Genomic DNA, 17,245 nt, shown 5'->3' with positions numbered 1-17,245 from the left:
ATAATATGTGCGTAGTAAAACATATTGACACAGTCAAGAATTATATAGTGACTATACAACCTGATCAATGGCACTTTTTCATTAACTGCAATCTATGTTATTTGTATACTAATCTTTTTTTTATAGATATTTCAAAGACTCATGTCAACCATCAATCACACCTTAAAATCCAAAGACATTGAACTATTAGCGGAAAAAGCTCATGGTTATGTTGGTGCTGATATTTCTGCTGTATGTAAGGAAGCTGGAATGAAAGCCTTGCAAAGAACACTCAATGACACAGGTTATTTGTTTTACGGAATCATTCAACCTTCTATGCCCGATTAATAACAGATTTTGTTCGGGCTAATATACAAACCAAAATTCTCAACTTCTGTGGTGTGGGATTCCATTCTACCTAATCATTTTTTCGCTTAGTTTGTCTTGAATTTTCAGGTCTCGTGTCAACTACCATCTGCTGAAAAAGAATTGACGATCTATGTTTTATAGAGTACAACTATTCCATCTTTAGTACTCTTTCCACTTTTGACTAGACCTAGTCAAAAGCCATTTCAAGCAAAAGTTGAATTCCATCAATTTTTTAAAAAGTGTAGTGAAAGTAATTTTTTTTTATTTTTGATATCAAAAGACATTGGAAATTTATTGGATTGCATTCATTTCATCAAACAATATAAAATTTCACCCAGGTTTTTGATGGTTTATAAAAATGGCCTGAAATGTAGAAATTTTGGTATAATTGACATATTTTGTGATGATTCCTGACACAAAGTGTTTGATTGTGTGGTACAGTTATTTCATATGGAATTGTCGCACTGGATTTAAGTTAATAAAGTTTAAATGTTTGCAGTGCTGTAGGACATTTCTTCACCCATTTACCGATTTATAACCAGAATTTTAAGAGATGATAGAGGCCGCTATTCCGAAATGGAAAAATGTTCTGTGGTATCACGTCCTGTAGTGTCACATACAATATGCACATTATTGGCATGGATTTACAATGTTACATTAAGTAACTTGAGCAACACATAGAGGGGTAGTTCAGCTACTGCACCAGAAAATATTATGGGCTCCCACTGTACCATCGCAAAAACTTACAGCATAACACAACGTACTGTTAGTGCATGGTGGATTTGCCGTCCTGTAATGTCACGCTATATTTTACTATATTTTTTTTATCTACGAAGTAAGTCTTGGGTGTAACTTTTGTGCAATTTTTTACATATTCAATAAAGCAACTGATTGGACAATGAAACAAAACATGTAGCTGAAAATGTGAAAATATATTGCATCTAACAACATGCAAAATTTCTGGAATTGTCCTGTAGTGTCACTTGGCATAGCCCAGGTGCTCAAAAAGCATAGCATAGTTATTTAAAAGTTATCGTATGTTATTTAAAAATATATTATATTTATTTGTGTGATGTGTATCTGCTACTGCTACCTTATTAATCTGCAGCTAGGGTGAACACCAGAACCTGTATTCTAGGGGTATTTCGTCTCTGATCTGTTCAAAACATGCAAACGTAAATGCCTGTAAATTAATTGATGATTTATTTTGTGATATTTATTTTATTCAGAAAGCTCAAGTGAAGTCATTGTAAACAATGAAGATTTTCAATTTGGATTGAAACAAGTTCCACCAAGTGCAATGCGGGAACTAATTGTGCAAGTTCCGAAGGTTCGTTCAAGTGATTTTCTTTAGGCATAGTTTCAGGAGACATAGTAGTAAAAACAGAATTTTCCTATGTAAAAGAGATAAAGTGGCTTCAAGAGAGGGGGAGGAGGGCAAGTTACATCAACACCATGTGCATGAACCTCCCTGTGACAGAAGTGTCATCTCCAATTTGGACAGTACATGGATAATCATAGATGTGTCTTGGCAAGTACTTTACGCTTAAGTACAATGCATTCGCTAAGAGAGAAACTTTTGATATTTCTGCATCTGTATATAGACATTGCATTTATTAGTCATTCTTCTGCTATGACTATTTATTTACCTCTGTAACATATTCGCTCCACTACTAACATGGGTTTTCTATTTCATTTCAATTCTCGCAGATTACAGTCAAGTATACTATAGTTTCAAAATTAAGTACCAGTAATTAAATTTCATGTATTTCTAGGTTCTTTGGTCAGATATTGGTGGCAACTCGGAAGTAAAGAAAAAACTGAAGCAAGCCATTGAATGGCCATTGAAGAATCCTGCCGCTTTTCAAAGACTTGGTATTGAACCGCCACGTGGTGTTCTATTATACGGTCCTCCAGGTTGTTCAAAAACTTTGACAGCGAAAGCATTAGCAACTGAAAGTGGACTCAATTTTATTTCTATAAAGGTAAACTGTATGGTTAATGTGGAGGATTATTGTGTTTATGTTTTTAACTTGTTTGAAATTAGGTTAAAATTCAGGAAAATTGTTAAAACTGTTTTTTATATTTCACTAGTCTATGTAGTCAGAATTTTCGTCTAGTTTTGTAGACCTAACATTTTTTGAGTAATTGAGCATTTCAAGTTTTGTAATATTATTTTACTGTGCGTCATCTGTTTAAATTTGGTGATATCTTGCTGTTTACATTGTTCAGGGACCTGAATTATTCAGCAAATATGTTGGTGATTCTGAGAAAGCAATCAGAAGAATTTTTTCTAAAGCAAGATCAGCTGCACCGTCAATTGTATTTTTTGACGAACTTGATGCTTTGGCAATTGAACGCGGTGGAAGGTAGATGTTTTTGATTTTGTTAAATTTATCTGGCTATATTCAAATGTTATATTTTTTCACTGTTTGAGTTTACAAGCTTCTTAAAGTTGTGAGCAATTCGCGTACTGTGTCTTGAAGTTTAGATGCAATTAGAACAATTAACTGGTCGACTATATTCATTCACGACTTGGACCGGTAACGGGATCGCTATATGATTAAGCAGTCATATTGGTTTCCACTCCCCCTGGGCTGTATGAAAATCTTAGGTCGTGGGTATGTCAAATTGAAATCGTCCACTGGAGGGCACCATTGCGCAACTCCACGTACAGTGTAAGTTGTACACCTGGAAATTGTGCTTCCTTTGTAGCAAGGAAAATCGCAAAAACAATTTTTCTGTTTGTGCTCGGCACCCTATTCACTAAAATCAAGTTCCAAGGCATTTTTAGGGCTGTAGTTTCCAATCGGATTTCTGCGTCACCCTAGGGGTTCACCTGTACAGTTTAGCGTTTCCGTAAGTTTTCATTCAAATCCAATGGTCAATACTATTATATGAATGTTCTTTGAATATAATCAAATACCTACATATTTGGGTTTGCCACTATTATTAAAACCTGCTACACTTTAAGGATCAAATGGGTGGGTGTTCCTCGTGCTCATGAAATGTTTCGTCGGGGTAACGCTCCACCAAAAAGGTTAAACGACTGTCCTAGACTAGAGTGCAGTATGACACAAATACCAATATCCGCCCGAATGCAGCGATTAATTAAATGCCGTTTCCACGGCCATACATGAATACACATATGTGATAAATGTTCTAGTTGACCGCCAATCCACCCATGCTATTTTGGCACATATTGGGACGGATGCACCTTTTATGTGAGATCATCCAAAAAAGTGCACATCATTCCTTTTTTGGCTTGCGTGGCAAAATGAAGCGCCCTTGACAGCCCCATTAGCTGAACACTTTCCGCATTGATGTTAATGGCTTTCAAGCATTATATTCTATAATATCCCGATATTGTGGTAATGCCATAATCCGTACTTTAATGTGTCAAGTCTTCGATAGCACTCTTATCGCCGGCCAGCAATTGTACTTCTAAATAAAAAGTAAATTCAATGACTTTTTTGCGTTATTCGTGTTAAGTGTTCATAGCAAATAATTTCGCATATGACTTTCATTATCATTTGAATGTTGGTTATTTGAGCTAGTAATTCTTGTTGAAATTTTGGTAACGTTGCAGTCGTTTTTAAAAGTGACAATATTTTTTGATTCATCTCAAATTCAATGACTTCCCAAACCACTTTACGGAGTAGCCCTTATAATGAATTATGATGAAACAATAGGAAACACTTAACTTTGAAAACAGGAGCTGGAACAGCTGGCTCGTGTCCAATCATGATCTAATTTATATATAAATAAAATATAAGAAAGTTAATTCCTGAGATTGTCGCTAGAGTACGCTTCATGTATCGCTTTACCCTGGTTACTCAATAAATATTTTTGCCAAGTTTTGAAAAACTCTTTCTTCAATGGCTAAGATAAATTGATCTGGAGTGGGGATACCTAATGTGTAATTTTTACGTTACGTACCACTCTGGATCGTTTTGTAAATTATGGTTGCTGTTGCTGTATGGATAAAAATAGCATTCTTTTATTCTGCTGGACCAATCAATCCTCGCCGGAACCTATCCGATCTGTTCCGTTGAACCCCGTTGAAATGTAATAAAAAAGATTTTCCTGAATCATTCATAGCAACTTTTCGTAGCTTGAAACGCCCCCCCCCCCTTATTCTAACGCTCTAATTCAGTGGTTCCCAGCCTTTTCCGTTCATTCCTCCCTGTGGCTACTTAGGAACACCTTATTTCTGCTTCACTATGCATAAATCATAGATATAATTAGAAGCTGGTGTACTGCAAGGCGACTCATTAGCGCCCTTTCTATTTGTGATCTTCCTAGATTAGGGTATGAAATATTCTATCTATCAACATAGGAAATATGGTTTAACGATATTTCCAACAAGAAGCAGGCAATATCCAACAATAAAACTATGCATAAAAGTACTCTATTTTTTCAATCTTCAATGAATCCTAAGCTAGTCTTAAGCGTAAGTCACACCCCCGCTTTTGTACAGTTGGAATAGTTTACAAATTGTTCGTGAATAAATGTTATAGTAATAACAGAGAACTAAACTGGACAGCAAATACAAAACGAAATTACTCTCGAAACGGACAAAATCCTCGTTGGGAAACGTGGCTCCAACCACTAGTGCACCGTTTTTATTTTATATTTACCTGTTGCCATCGTATTACTATTGTAATTACCATCGATTACATGGAGTAGGAATTTGATTAAAAGCGAACTTGAGTGAGTGGGTGGGTGTAGCATTTCAACTTGTCATGGGATGCACCTCGAGGCCCCTGCCTACTTTCTATCATCGGCCGTGTATAAACGAATTAACGGTATTTTCAATTCTGATGACATTGGAAGATAGATTGTGTAACAATTCATTGACAATTTTTCAAGCCTCCTTTATGTCATAAAATGGTCAATATATTTGAACGAGTGGACTGTGCTACAGTGGACAATGACCACTTTAGCCTCATCCGTCGTTATGTAACATTTAGCGTTGTTGCAAGTATTTCGCAACGATTTGCAAATTCTCACTCTAAAAATTAAATGTCGTTATCATTATCAATACTAAAATGCTGTAGCATACGTTATTTACAATGTAAAATATGACATAAAAATAGTTTTCCAAATTTTAGGCGCCAAAAAAAAGAATCTGCATTATCAAATAAACGGCAATTCAGTCATACATTTCACTTAAGCGTCCAACGAATAGGGCATAGACAATTTGAGGGGGGGGGGGGGGGGGGGGCGTGAAGCTAATTAAATATAATAATATTCGGGGCTCCCGAAGTATGCGAACCAAGATGGCGGACATCGGAATTTAATATGTGTACAAGGTTAGGGTTAGGCCATAATTTTAGGTATAAATACTACGGGAGGCTCTTGGCTAGTCTTCGAACTGATAATAGGACTAAAATAGGGAAAATTGGAAAAAAAGTATCGTCTAACCCTAACCTGTTACCCATGTTTCGTTCCGATATCCGCCATCTTGGTTCGCATACTTCGGGAGCACCTAATATTTGTTATATTTAGTCTTGCCCGCCTTATTTTGGATATTTACGCTCCATACACGTATTTTTGTATAAAACATACTTTCGACTTACTGTTTTTTGTAGCTTTTTGTTAGCTTGTTATTTTGTAGGTTGGGCGCGAAACTTGAGAAATTCTAAAAAGGGGGGCGCGTCTCTAGTTCAATTAAGTACCTCTGGAATAAGACATATGAAGTCGTGTTATGTCATAGTTAGGGTGAAGCATAATATAGTTCAGTCGTCTACATTGAAAACTTTGTCATATATCTGTATATGCCGGTTTTTCCTAGATTAGCCAAAACGAGTGGAAGAAAAACACGGGAAATCTGCGAACCACGGGTAATGGTAAACATATTAAGCACATCACATGCCCGTCAACGTCATCCAGGGCGTGATAGATTGGATATTTCTTTTCAAATCAAATAAAAAAAAAAATGATTTACCAAACACTAACCACGGATTTTTTGGCATCATGAGTGCATTTTTTGTTTAGAGTGGGATCACGAACTAATCAAGTTGTAATGAACTTAACATTTTCTTTCAACAGTAGTTAAATAGTTCGAAACAAAGTCATTGTGCCTCTCAATGTTTCAATTCCTTTCCAAACTTTTGAAAACATCAATCAATCTTGCGATTTTGCTTTGGAATAGTGAATATATGGTTGAGTTATAAGGCAATCTTTACGAATCCGGTCGTAATCACGATCCATATCTACATTTTGATTTTATTGATATTTTTTTGCGGCAAGAAAACCTTCAAAATGGAAATCTAAATTATAGAATGACGTAGGCCAGAACGTTGGCATCGATAAAATTTGAAGGTTCCCAAAAAGAAAAAAATATAGAAAAGAATATCAAGATTTATGGCAAACTTAAATTAGAATGTGTTAATTTATTTAAATCATTTTTGTATTGTTCAAGATTAGCTCACAGCGTGAATATCATCCCAGCTTTTCCGCAGACTAAAGCACAATCACCCTGGCTCTTTTTTGGGACTGTTTTGGCCTTTTGGGTGTTATCGAAAAAGAAACACCTAAAATATGCGTTTTACCAAACCTGGTTGCAATATATTGGGTACTGAACGCAAAACCGAATATCATTTTATTCTCTTTATCTTGATACTTAGAAGTATCTGTCAAAGTTTTAATTAATGGGCATCTCGCATTCATAAAAATTTGAATTGATGTTCAGTAATACTTTGTAAACATTGCTAGATTGGGTTGGAATGACCGCTGTGTCATGATGCAGAATTGAAACTGGCTGGCTATCCATTTCATCATACTAGAAAGCTATTCATATGTCGAGAGTCTATTCCATTTCCGTTGACTCGCCATTTTCAATACCCCCCACTTTTCGTCAACCTCTTGATAATGGAATACAGCCTTCAACGACTGGGCGAATGACATCTAGCTTGTTATATTTGATGGATTAGGTTGTTATAAGTAGCTGTTGGGTTACAATTTGTTTGAGTTCATTACTGTTTCTCTCTTTTATATAAAGCTGTTTAAATAGTAAATTTATTTGTTTATACACAAGGGGGTGTGGCGTAAAATATTTTTATTGATTGATACCGGCGAATCAAATTGCGATCCTGAACTTGAAACATTTTTGTAATCGTGTTTGATTTCGTGTCATTTTTTAGCTGATTGGTATTTTTACCTTGTGTAAACAATATAATTAACGGGTAATCTAGATTTTCCCAGCCTTGTGAAATTTTGCCTGTAGTATTGAAAATATCTTTGCTTATTTACGAAGCTGGCTATTATAACTGTAAAAAAGCCACCAAAGTGTGAGATGCACGTATTACTAGCTAACAATCCAATAAATTAAAAAAAGAAAGAAAGCAGTATCTATACATACCGAGGGGTGGGGGTTGGCGTGTGTGTGTGTAGTTAGTTTCGAAATAGGTAACGGGATAAATGTTGCTAATAATAATGAAAAAGGTTAGGTGCCACTGGAGTGAACAGAACAGACTTTTAGATACATAGTATATATATTTTTTTGTCTAAATGCGCTTTTTCATCTTTAATCATACCATATTGTGTTGTCGCCACTTTTATCACTGCAATATTCTGATGGAATAATTTTTACAAAAAAAGTTGTAAATTGACTATTCGCCTTTTTTGCTGTATCTGTATATAAACACGTAAATTGCCTTATGAAGAATACCTTGAACGTCTCATGCATGTATTATATCATTCACAGTTCTTCTAAAGGCGGAGGTAGTGTTGCTGATCGGGTTTTGGCGGCTATGCTTACTGAAATGGACGGCGTGGAACAGAGACGTGACGTCATCGTGGTTGCAGCAACAAATCGACCAGATATGATAGATAAGGTTAGTGACGTCACGGAAAATCATTCATAGAAAATTTTCCACATTATCTTCATGCTAGTCTCATTTCCCATTTTTTGAATGAAGTAGCTCGATAGCAACATCTCCATATTTAACTATTGTTTTTCAGTAAGTTTATCGCATATTACGTTTACTGTAATCGTTTGGATCTCTAGACCGATCTACGTTGGGGTCATAGGTTATACATCTCGAATTCAAAGTGCATGCTTGCCTCTTCCCCCACGTTTCTATAAATTGTGTTGGCAGTGCCGGCCCTGAGAATTCTGGTCCAAAAAATAGTAACAAACCCTCGTTCGTAGTGACGGAAAAAGAGTTCATGTTAGGGAAGAGCAGACGCATCTCTGCTTTCGGCATATTTACTCAAAAATATTAACGTGTAAATGTCACGTTGAATGCCCCGCTTTTTTGTTGAGCTTGGGTTAGACATGTAACTCATGTAATGTTCTGAACAGAAGCGAATGTACGATTTTACTAATGACCAGACTGCCATTTACCACAGATCATCAACAGAAAGTATTCTCTTCGTTTGGACTTTTCCTGTACAAAATGTTTATAATTTGCAAGAAAGGGGACAGTGTTACCACCACACCTGTCGAAATTTCTTGTCGAATATAATTGCGTTTTCGTTTTTTTTTTATTTTGTAGTTTCTATTAAATCACTAACTGGTCAAAATGTCGTTCCAGACCTTGCTTTGGTCGTGATTTTCTACATTTATTTTCTAATTTTTTATTCTTATATCCAGTATATCATTATAAACAAAAATACATAATACCTACGCCCACATACAAGCAATCATATAGTAACTCGTCGTTATCCACATGTAGTGTATATCTGATCTTTTTTTTTTTTTATTGCAACGACTCGTGTATTTCTTCTTCTGGTCGAACCGCAACCATTAATTAATTAGTTTCACGTCATATTTATCTCGAAATAAAATCTCCGCTTGTAATATTAAATAATTTTAGTTTTAATTGCAATTAGAGATAATCAACCTCTTTGTTTCCCATATATAAATCTTACGCTGCATCAAACCTAAAATAGCTTGTTTGTTTACGGATAACACTAAATATCGCGTGGTTACGCCTCCCGTGCCTCGTTGCTGGCCGTTTATCTATATCCGAATTATGTACCCGAGATCAGCTTCTTGAGTTTACTTTTCAAATGTTTTAGCGCGATCCTTCTCAATATAAAATTTGTCCATACGTGTTCAGTTTTTTAATCTGTGAACTTTCAAAAATTGAAAAAAAAAATTGTATTTTAGCTGGTCCTCAACAAGACAACAAATGTATTTTCGACTTGACCTGACAGCACTTCTTTCTATTTCTGCCTTAATTTCCCAATTTCCTACGACTCTTACAAAGTATATTTTTCCAACAAAATGCCCAATTTGTGATTATGAGCTTATGCTTTCCCTCCGTTATCACCAGTTTATGGATTATCTATCCATTTCATCGTCGGATGCAGATTTTGCACGTTTTCTGGAAGATTTTTTCACCCAAAAACGTGTGAAGCCACCAAATACTTCTAGTGAGAAGATAAGAATTGGTGGGATATGTCCTGTAGAATTTAGTATTCATGCATTGTGGTTATTTAATCAACAGTGGAATTGTTTTCGAATCTTTCATTTTTGGTACTGCCTGCTAAGGTTATAGGAGAGTTTAAAAATTCCATTGTTCTGCAGTTGGTAGCCATAATCAGAGCAAAATTTTTTAATTCGTACTCGAGAATTTTAGTCGAGTTGAAAATTTTTGCTTGTTTTAAAAATTTAATTTTTTAAATTTCTTGTTCTTATGGATTTGTCATTGAGTCATTGAATTTCTTCAACTGCAGATCTTCGAAATATGACCTCATACCAGTTATACTTTGCGAACTATCAGCAAAAAGGTGCCGGCCTTGCCCAAAACATTGCAGACTAATATTAAAGATGAAAGCGTCTCATTTATACGTTGAAATGAGTTTCGAATGTAAAAAGTTCGCACAATATGACCTAATTTATTTAGTTTATAAGAAGGTACCATTCAGCATTCAGGCCTGATTCCGCCCAGAAAAGTAAAAAAGCGATGATTGTGATGTGTATTTTGATATTTTGATTCGATGTTTGTATTCGTTGGAAGCAAAACGCACCTTCGTCTTATTAATCTGGGTGTGGAATCATGTTGATTAAAATTATGCAAGGCTAGGTCATTTAGATAAGTATATGTAAAACCTGAAAGAAACTTTTTGCCAGCTTCAAACCCAACTTCACATATATAGATATATATTTACTGCACTTTAAAGCAGCGCTCTGGTGTCGGGTGGTGGTGTTGCTTTGGTTTTATGATTGCACGGTTGATGGACGTTATATGCTTCCAGTCAGTTATTTCCGTTTTTTTATTGGCTTTTGCTGCTGCCTTTTTCAGGTATTGCATCTAATGTATTATAAAATTTCCTGACTTGGCGAAGTTTAAATTTCCGACATAATGAAAATAGCTTTTACGAATGACGAATAAGTTGTCTAAATTTTTTTCTCGGACGCTGGTATGATGTCGAGGCTGATTTTTTAATTCTACCTCGAGATCAGCAGTCGTAGTTCGATACGGTTTAATTGAACGATATTTGAGTGGTTCCTTAAGGTGGAGCATAAGATCTGTAAAATTGACGCAAATCACTTTTGCTATATCCCGTGGCATCTGTCATTACTTATCGATTTTAATCGGTAAGTATGTATTTGTCTGTCTGTCTTTTAGATCCACGCGATATCTCACGAAAGCGAGATTGAATCTGCTCCAGATTTTGCATGTGCATTCATCATATGTCGTACCAGAAGCCTATTGATTCTGGATGAATTATGTCGTATAATTAGCGAGTTATCAATTAATTAGTTATGGGATACAAGGTGTGACTATACAGTAAGAGCGCTGTTTTGGGGATCCCCTAACTTTAATCTAATAAGTCTTCGGTCTCTGACCGATATTCTCGTTTTTGATCTTTTTGATAAAATTATTCATTCACACAAATCACTGTACCAAAGTTAAATAGATGGTTTTTAAAAGTAGTGAACAACACTTAGGAATAGATTATTTGTACATACGTTTTTTTTGCAAAATACTCGTACAGAACATTTGAACTTCTGTTTGTGTATGATTTACCCATTTTTACCCAGAAGTTCCACTTATCTAGGACGATTTGCACATTAGTTATTGTTCTAAAATACGTTTCAAACGACCCGGGTTCTATTTTTATTTTGGTCACGCTTTGAAATATCAGAATTTTTTTTATTTACAAATAAACCAGTATTGCGCATGCATGGCGTATACTGCCTTCTTGGAAAATAACGCCCTCGTCGTAATTTAGGATTTTTCTGTCCAAATTTATTCCAATGCCCGTATCCACTGTGGAAATATAACCAAATGTGCAGTCTATAATTCATAATCATATCTGATTGTACAATGCCGCGTTCGGAACAAAGGGAGTGTATACGCTTCGCACGAAAAATTGCCATATTTCATGCCAAACGTTTTGAATCAGCATGATTATTTTAAAATGATGCTATTTTTCGGCGCTCCAGACGTTTGTGTACCAATATGGGGGTAACTAATTTTGTTTGACGGTACTGAAGCCTATGGGTATTCATTTGGCTAACACAGACAGTTCCCGAACTCGTAATAGAACTAAAATAAGGAAAATCGGAAAAAATTATGGCCTAACCTTAACCTGATACACACTACGGTAGTACCATTTTTTCCGCACCGCTTGTAAATTATGGTGAAAATTCAGTAGATTTTCTGTATTTTTTTACAATTTACTGATGTCTGTATTTCCATCTGTGTTTACATTCTTTTAATTCCGAGCTTACGTTGATTGATGAAGGCGGAAGAAGTGTGCCTGACCTGTCGCCACCTCTACCTAACTATGACATATCGACATACCGCTGCAGCTCAATTCATTTCGGCCTCTACGTGGAAATTACGCATTAACGATGAACAGGCTTTCCTAACAGCAATGTGCTTCACTGATAGTCTGTAATAACGTTTTCACGAATGCCTACGCTTTAGAATTGTATTAGTTATGACGAATGACAAATTTAGTCGGCCTGAGCCAGCAGGGACAATTTTTGTATGGGACTTTTTTACGCCTTCTGTACGAACGAGACCGTGTGCAAGAAGTCTGATATGTAAAGTGCTACTATTTCTGAAAGACGCATTTGTACGGCTTCAGATATAGTTTTGGTCAAGAATTGACGGAACGATAGCCTATAAGGCTATAATCGATACATATATTTTGTGATTTTTTATTATTTTGACAGTGCTTTTAAAAATCAACGGTATATTTACTACTATTTTACTAGCAATCATGAACTATACACAGCCGGCGCACTCCATCTATGTCTTATGCTCAATAAATGCTATGACTTGATTTACTTGTGAACTCCACTACGTTTACCGTAATTTTTTACAGTAATGATGACCATGAACCCGAGTATAATGATAATATCAATTGTATGATATTACCCAAAACACACAGACAGCAGTAATTTACCGCATAACGCCCTAATGGTGCGTGTCTTCCGGAGATTACAAAACGATTTATCAAATTTAGGAATTGCGGACAAAGCTATGTATACATGTGTGCGTTTGAATTTGATGGGTCCAGATGTTAAAATTATACAAATGTTAGATATATATGCGGGCTTTGTTCAATTTTTTTTTGCAGTTATTTTTTGGTCCACGTGTTCGATTTCTAGCGCGAACGGATATTTTATATATAACTCGTGAAGCGAATGACCTATTCTGTCGGTTTCATACCTGGTGGTCATTGTTCGATTTTTGCGTTTATTGGGCCACGTTTCCGTTTTTGTTTTTTAGCGCGAACGGATATTTTATAACGCAATCGTGAAGTGGATGGCTCTTTCTGTCCGTTTGAAAGTAGGTAGTCATTGTTAGATTTTCGCATTTTTTCGACCAATGTGAAATTTGTGTTCCATTTTAAGAGTAAACGCATGCACAACATGTCGGCCATGGAGTGAATAACACATTCTGTCCGTCTTCCATATTCGTGGATAGTTAAAACTGCTAACGCGAAAACGAATCGGAGGGATATATTTCCTTTTGCTAAATTATCCTAAGGTTTTGGGAAAACCGCATTTTCATAATATTTTGATTACAACAACCAAACCTCAAAATGAACATAAGGCACCCTCTGAAATAGTAACTAAAACCAGGTACAGCTTCGAAGCCCATACCAAAAGATGGCCCCAGGTCCAGTATGACAGAAGAGCCAAAAAGGCTCGTTCCTGAAAATTGTGACATAAGGAAATTCGGTTTTGCTGTGGCGATATGTGCGTGTTATTCTCAAAGTGGTAAAAGAATTCCACAATCTACAAACCATGAAAGCGCGTGACCAATTTTGAATTGATGAGTTTGTGCTGAATGACTGAAATTACATCCGTAGCCCATCGGCGAATAGAGAAATCATCAACACATTGTGTACCAAAATGACTTCATTTTTAAATTTTGGATCGCCACTGTTTTAAAGCGAGAAACTAAGTTGAAAAAATGCTGGTAAACGGCCAATGACCGATTTGCAGGTTTGCCAGTAAATTCGTCTACTTATTGAAGAGATTAGGGATGGCTAAACCCAAAATATCTACTATTTCGGATGCAATATGAAATATTGTTTTCGAATATCAATCAAGTCCATGCATCTGAAAACAAATAACTGGCTAACTAATCCCATACTCGACATGGACTGGTAACCGGATGAGGAGCCATGATTCGCCATATGATTAAGCCGTCTTATCGCCATTTCTTATCTTTCTCAAATTAATCAAGTAACCAGTTATTGCTGATTTTTACGCTGAAAACTGGAAACATCACAAAGCGGGTATAGTCCTGACGGACAAGGTTGTGCGACATTTTTAGTTTTTCATTGCCGCAATTCTAGTCCGCCTATATTGTTGAATATATTTATTGCGATTTTTCGATAATTTTTTATGATAGGGAAAATCGAAATACAAGGACACTACAGTACCTACTTCGAAATGCATATGCGTGACACGACCAAACAATACAATAGGTTTGCGTGACTAACCCCATAATTCCGTAGATAGCTTGTGATTGCTCTCATCTAAACATAGTACGGTTATGACTTTTGATTTTTTTTATTACCAGTATTCTATCACCATGGCAACGACTAAAAACACATCCGTGTTGAATTTAACATCAACCGCGAATTTGCCATCACAAGCACAAAAACCAATTCGCTACAACGATTTTATTTTTTGGACGACGACGATGGAATGTGATGGTTGTTCAGGAATAACTCAAACATGGTCAAATTTAAATCGCCTCTTTTTAGTTGTATTTATCATTGGCCCTAGGTTGTAATGACTTAGACGAATTGCGGCGTTAGCGCCTTGTTGACAAGTTAATCAACCGACACAATATATTTGTTGTCTAAATCCCCCTTCTTGTTGAAATTTGTTGACCCAATGTGACACACTCCCGATATATTTCCGTCCACTTTACTTTTTTCGTTACCCCCATTAACCCCTATTACATCCCATTATCATTTTTTCTAAATTTCAAACACTCAAAAACCAAACAACTTAATCATATTTTACTCATATGTTGCGTCATCACTGATGACATCATAATCTGGTCTTTACTAAATCCTAATGCACTAGTTTTAATTTGAGTTTGCATCAGATATTTGGGGTAATAGGGGCATTAGGGGTTAAATCCGTGACGTAATTGTAAGACTAGCTCGTTTTGTAATCATTCCCTTGTTGCTTTTTGTCATCCACCCGAGGATTTCTGTTTATTTATTTTCTTTGATACCTTTACCGTTCGGCTGTGAATTTGTAGCCCTGTTGTTGGTATGGTCCATACCTAAAGCCGAGTTCTTCTATGGGCCATGCTAAGTCTTCAACCTCTGAAAAAGTTGGTCCATATAGTTGCGCAAGAACGGTAATCTGTAGATTTTCACTCATTTTGAAAGATCTATCATATCCTATTACAACCCTATATCCGCCATGTTAGATTTTTTCACTCAAATTGTCTGTATTATATTGCACATATACGAACTAAACACCGCTCGCTAAAGACCCTAATTTCTCTAATCGGTTAGAAGATTCATCATATATATCCGGATTTTCTGGGATAGTCAAAATCGAGCAGTTTCGAATACATCCTAAAATATTTTCTGATAAAGAATATCGGATATATCATAAATTAGGTCATATTCAACGAAGGCGTTATTATTAACTCGTAGTAATTTGATTTAGTAAAACATTTTAATTGTGATAAACAATTTTGATTATGCTATTCTTCCGGTGTCATGATTAAAATGATGATTAAAAGTCAATTTATATTCAACCATTTAATACTTATATACCAATTATACTTATTGTCTCAAAATGGCAAAAATTCCAAATGAAAATAGTTTAAATGATTCTTATTAAAATCAAAAATCCATCATATCGAATTTAAACAAGTCACATGTATTCGAAATATGATTCGTTATGAACATCCGATATTGAAAACCACATAAAATTTATTTTGTGCGGCGCTATATATATAAATATGATGAGTTGGCTGTATTTGCATTTTTTGGCTGTATTTGCATTTTTTGGCTGTATTTGTATATCATGTTACCAACGCCACTCCACCGGTCAATATACTGTTTGAACGAATAACCATTATATAATACAAGAGATCGTTATTTAAATATATAAATACATAGGTCGCACAACGGTTCCGTTACACCAAGGCCTGACAGTAACGAGTTTAATGAAAGATCGGAAAACAGTAATCCGGAAGCGGTCAAGCAGGGCGGAATAAGAAAGTCAAATTCCCTTTATTTAAAATAACAGCAATATTTTTTGTGAAGTATCGGGCGGATCCCAAAGGATTCTGAGTAAATTAAAAAAATTCAAGGCTTTAGCTTTTTTTTTCATCGAAGTACTTGAAATTCCTAAATCGGTTGCGAAAAAAAGATATTTTTGCTAACAACAAAAGCAACAACGAGATAAACTACAACAATAACAACAATCTAGCCTTATCTGCAAAAATGATTATCGTTCAAGTGACCTTCGATGTACAGCTATTGTAAATTTCGTGAACTTCGCATTCCCCCCCCCCATCTTACTTGTCCATGTATGAACTACTGATACCACAACGCACTTTATTTTTGGATCAAGCCCAGAAAAAGAAAATATCAACTTGTCATGTTCTAATATACTTCCACTCGTTGGCCAGCTTTTAGTTTTGTATACCAGAATATACAATGACCATATTAGTATATTTTGAGTCTTACATTTCGGATGAGAAATAATATTAACAGATTATCCTAGGATTAAATTATGGGCTTGGTCTTGAATAAAGATTACTTCTAATGGCTTGTAGGCAGAAACGGATATGATGGCGGATTTCGTTTTTGACTTTATTAGGTGTTTTAATTGACATTAGTCGATTAAAACATGGCTTTTTGTTGAAATACTTTGATTGCTTCGAACTATGATTAGGTATCAGCACTTCTTAAAAATATTTTCAATTTTTTTTTTTTAATTTTGATAGTCGGTTATCGTTCTGCAACCCTAAATATAAAATATGAATATATAACGATTTTTATGTAAATAACCCCTTTTAGTTGTATCTCCGTTCTGAAAAACTGTTTTCATTTCATTTCTTTGTAAAATTTTAAATAGAACTCGAAATTTCAACTTTCGGCTTTTTGTCTTTAATACCTTCGATATGAAAATATAACAATTTTCAATGTAAAATGACCCTTTTTTTCTTGTTTTTCTGCTCTGAAAACTGGTTTTAACGTTGTTAATAAGATACAACGATTTCCGTGATTTACTACGATCATCTAATTCGACGCCATCGCGTGGGATGACGATAATTTTATGCCCTGGACAATTACCCCGCGTGCAGACATCGCGTGCTGAGATTCGGACTCGTAATTATTGCCCTTGCTGTTTGTCGTGCTCGATATCCGTAAACATTCCGATTCCGAATATGGAAAGGTTTTCTATGGTAGTTTGAGCATACACCTC

At 35.6% G+C, this 17,245-nt stretch overlaps 1 protein-coding gene across 1 annotated transcript in view; it reads left to right on the top strand.

The window, feature by feature from the left end:
• LOC120331368 (ATPase family gene 2 protein homolog A-like) overlaps positions 1-17,245 on the top strand; it is a 67,207-nt gene that overhangs the window by 8,773 nt on the left and 41,189 nt on the right. Inside the window, exons 9-13 of the mRNA XM_078120104.1 lie at positions 127-283; positions 1,578-1,678; positions 2,124-2,333; positions 2,581-2,717; positions 8,060-8,189. Of these exons, the coding sequence (XP_077976230.1) occupies positions 127-283; positions 1,578-1,678; positions 2,124-2,333; positions 2,581-2,717; positions 8,060-8,189 (735 nt within the window). The remainder of the gene's footprint in view (positions 1-126; positions 284-1,577; positions 1,679-2,123; positions 2,334-2,580; positions 2,718-8,059; positions 8,190-17,245) is intronic.

This window comes from Styela clava, chromosome 14 (genome assembly GCF_964204865.1).
Source record: "Styela clava chromosome 14, kaStyClav1.hap1.2, whole genome shotgun sequence".
Taxonomy (NCBI): domain Eukaryota; kingdom Metazoa; phylum Chordata; class Ascidiacea; order Stolidobranchia; family Styelidae; genus Styela; species Styela clava.
The sequence above is the reverse complement of the archived record's forward strand: the minus strand, read 5'-3'. Positions and strand labels throughout refer to the sequence as shown.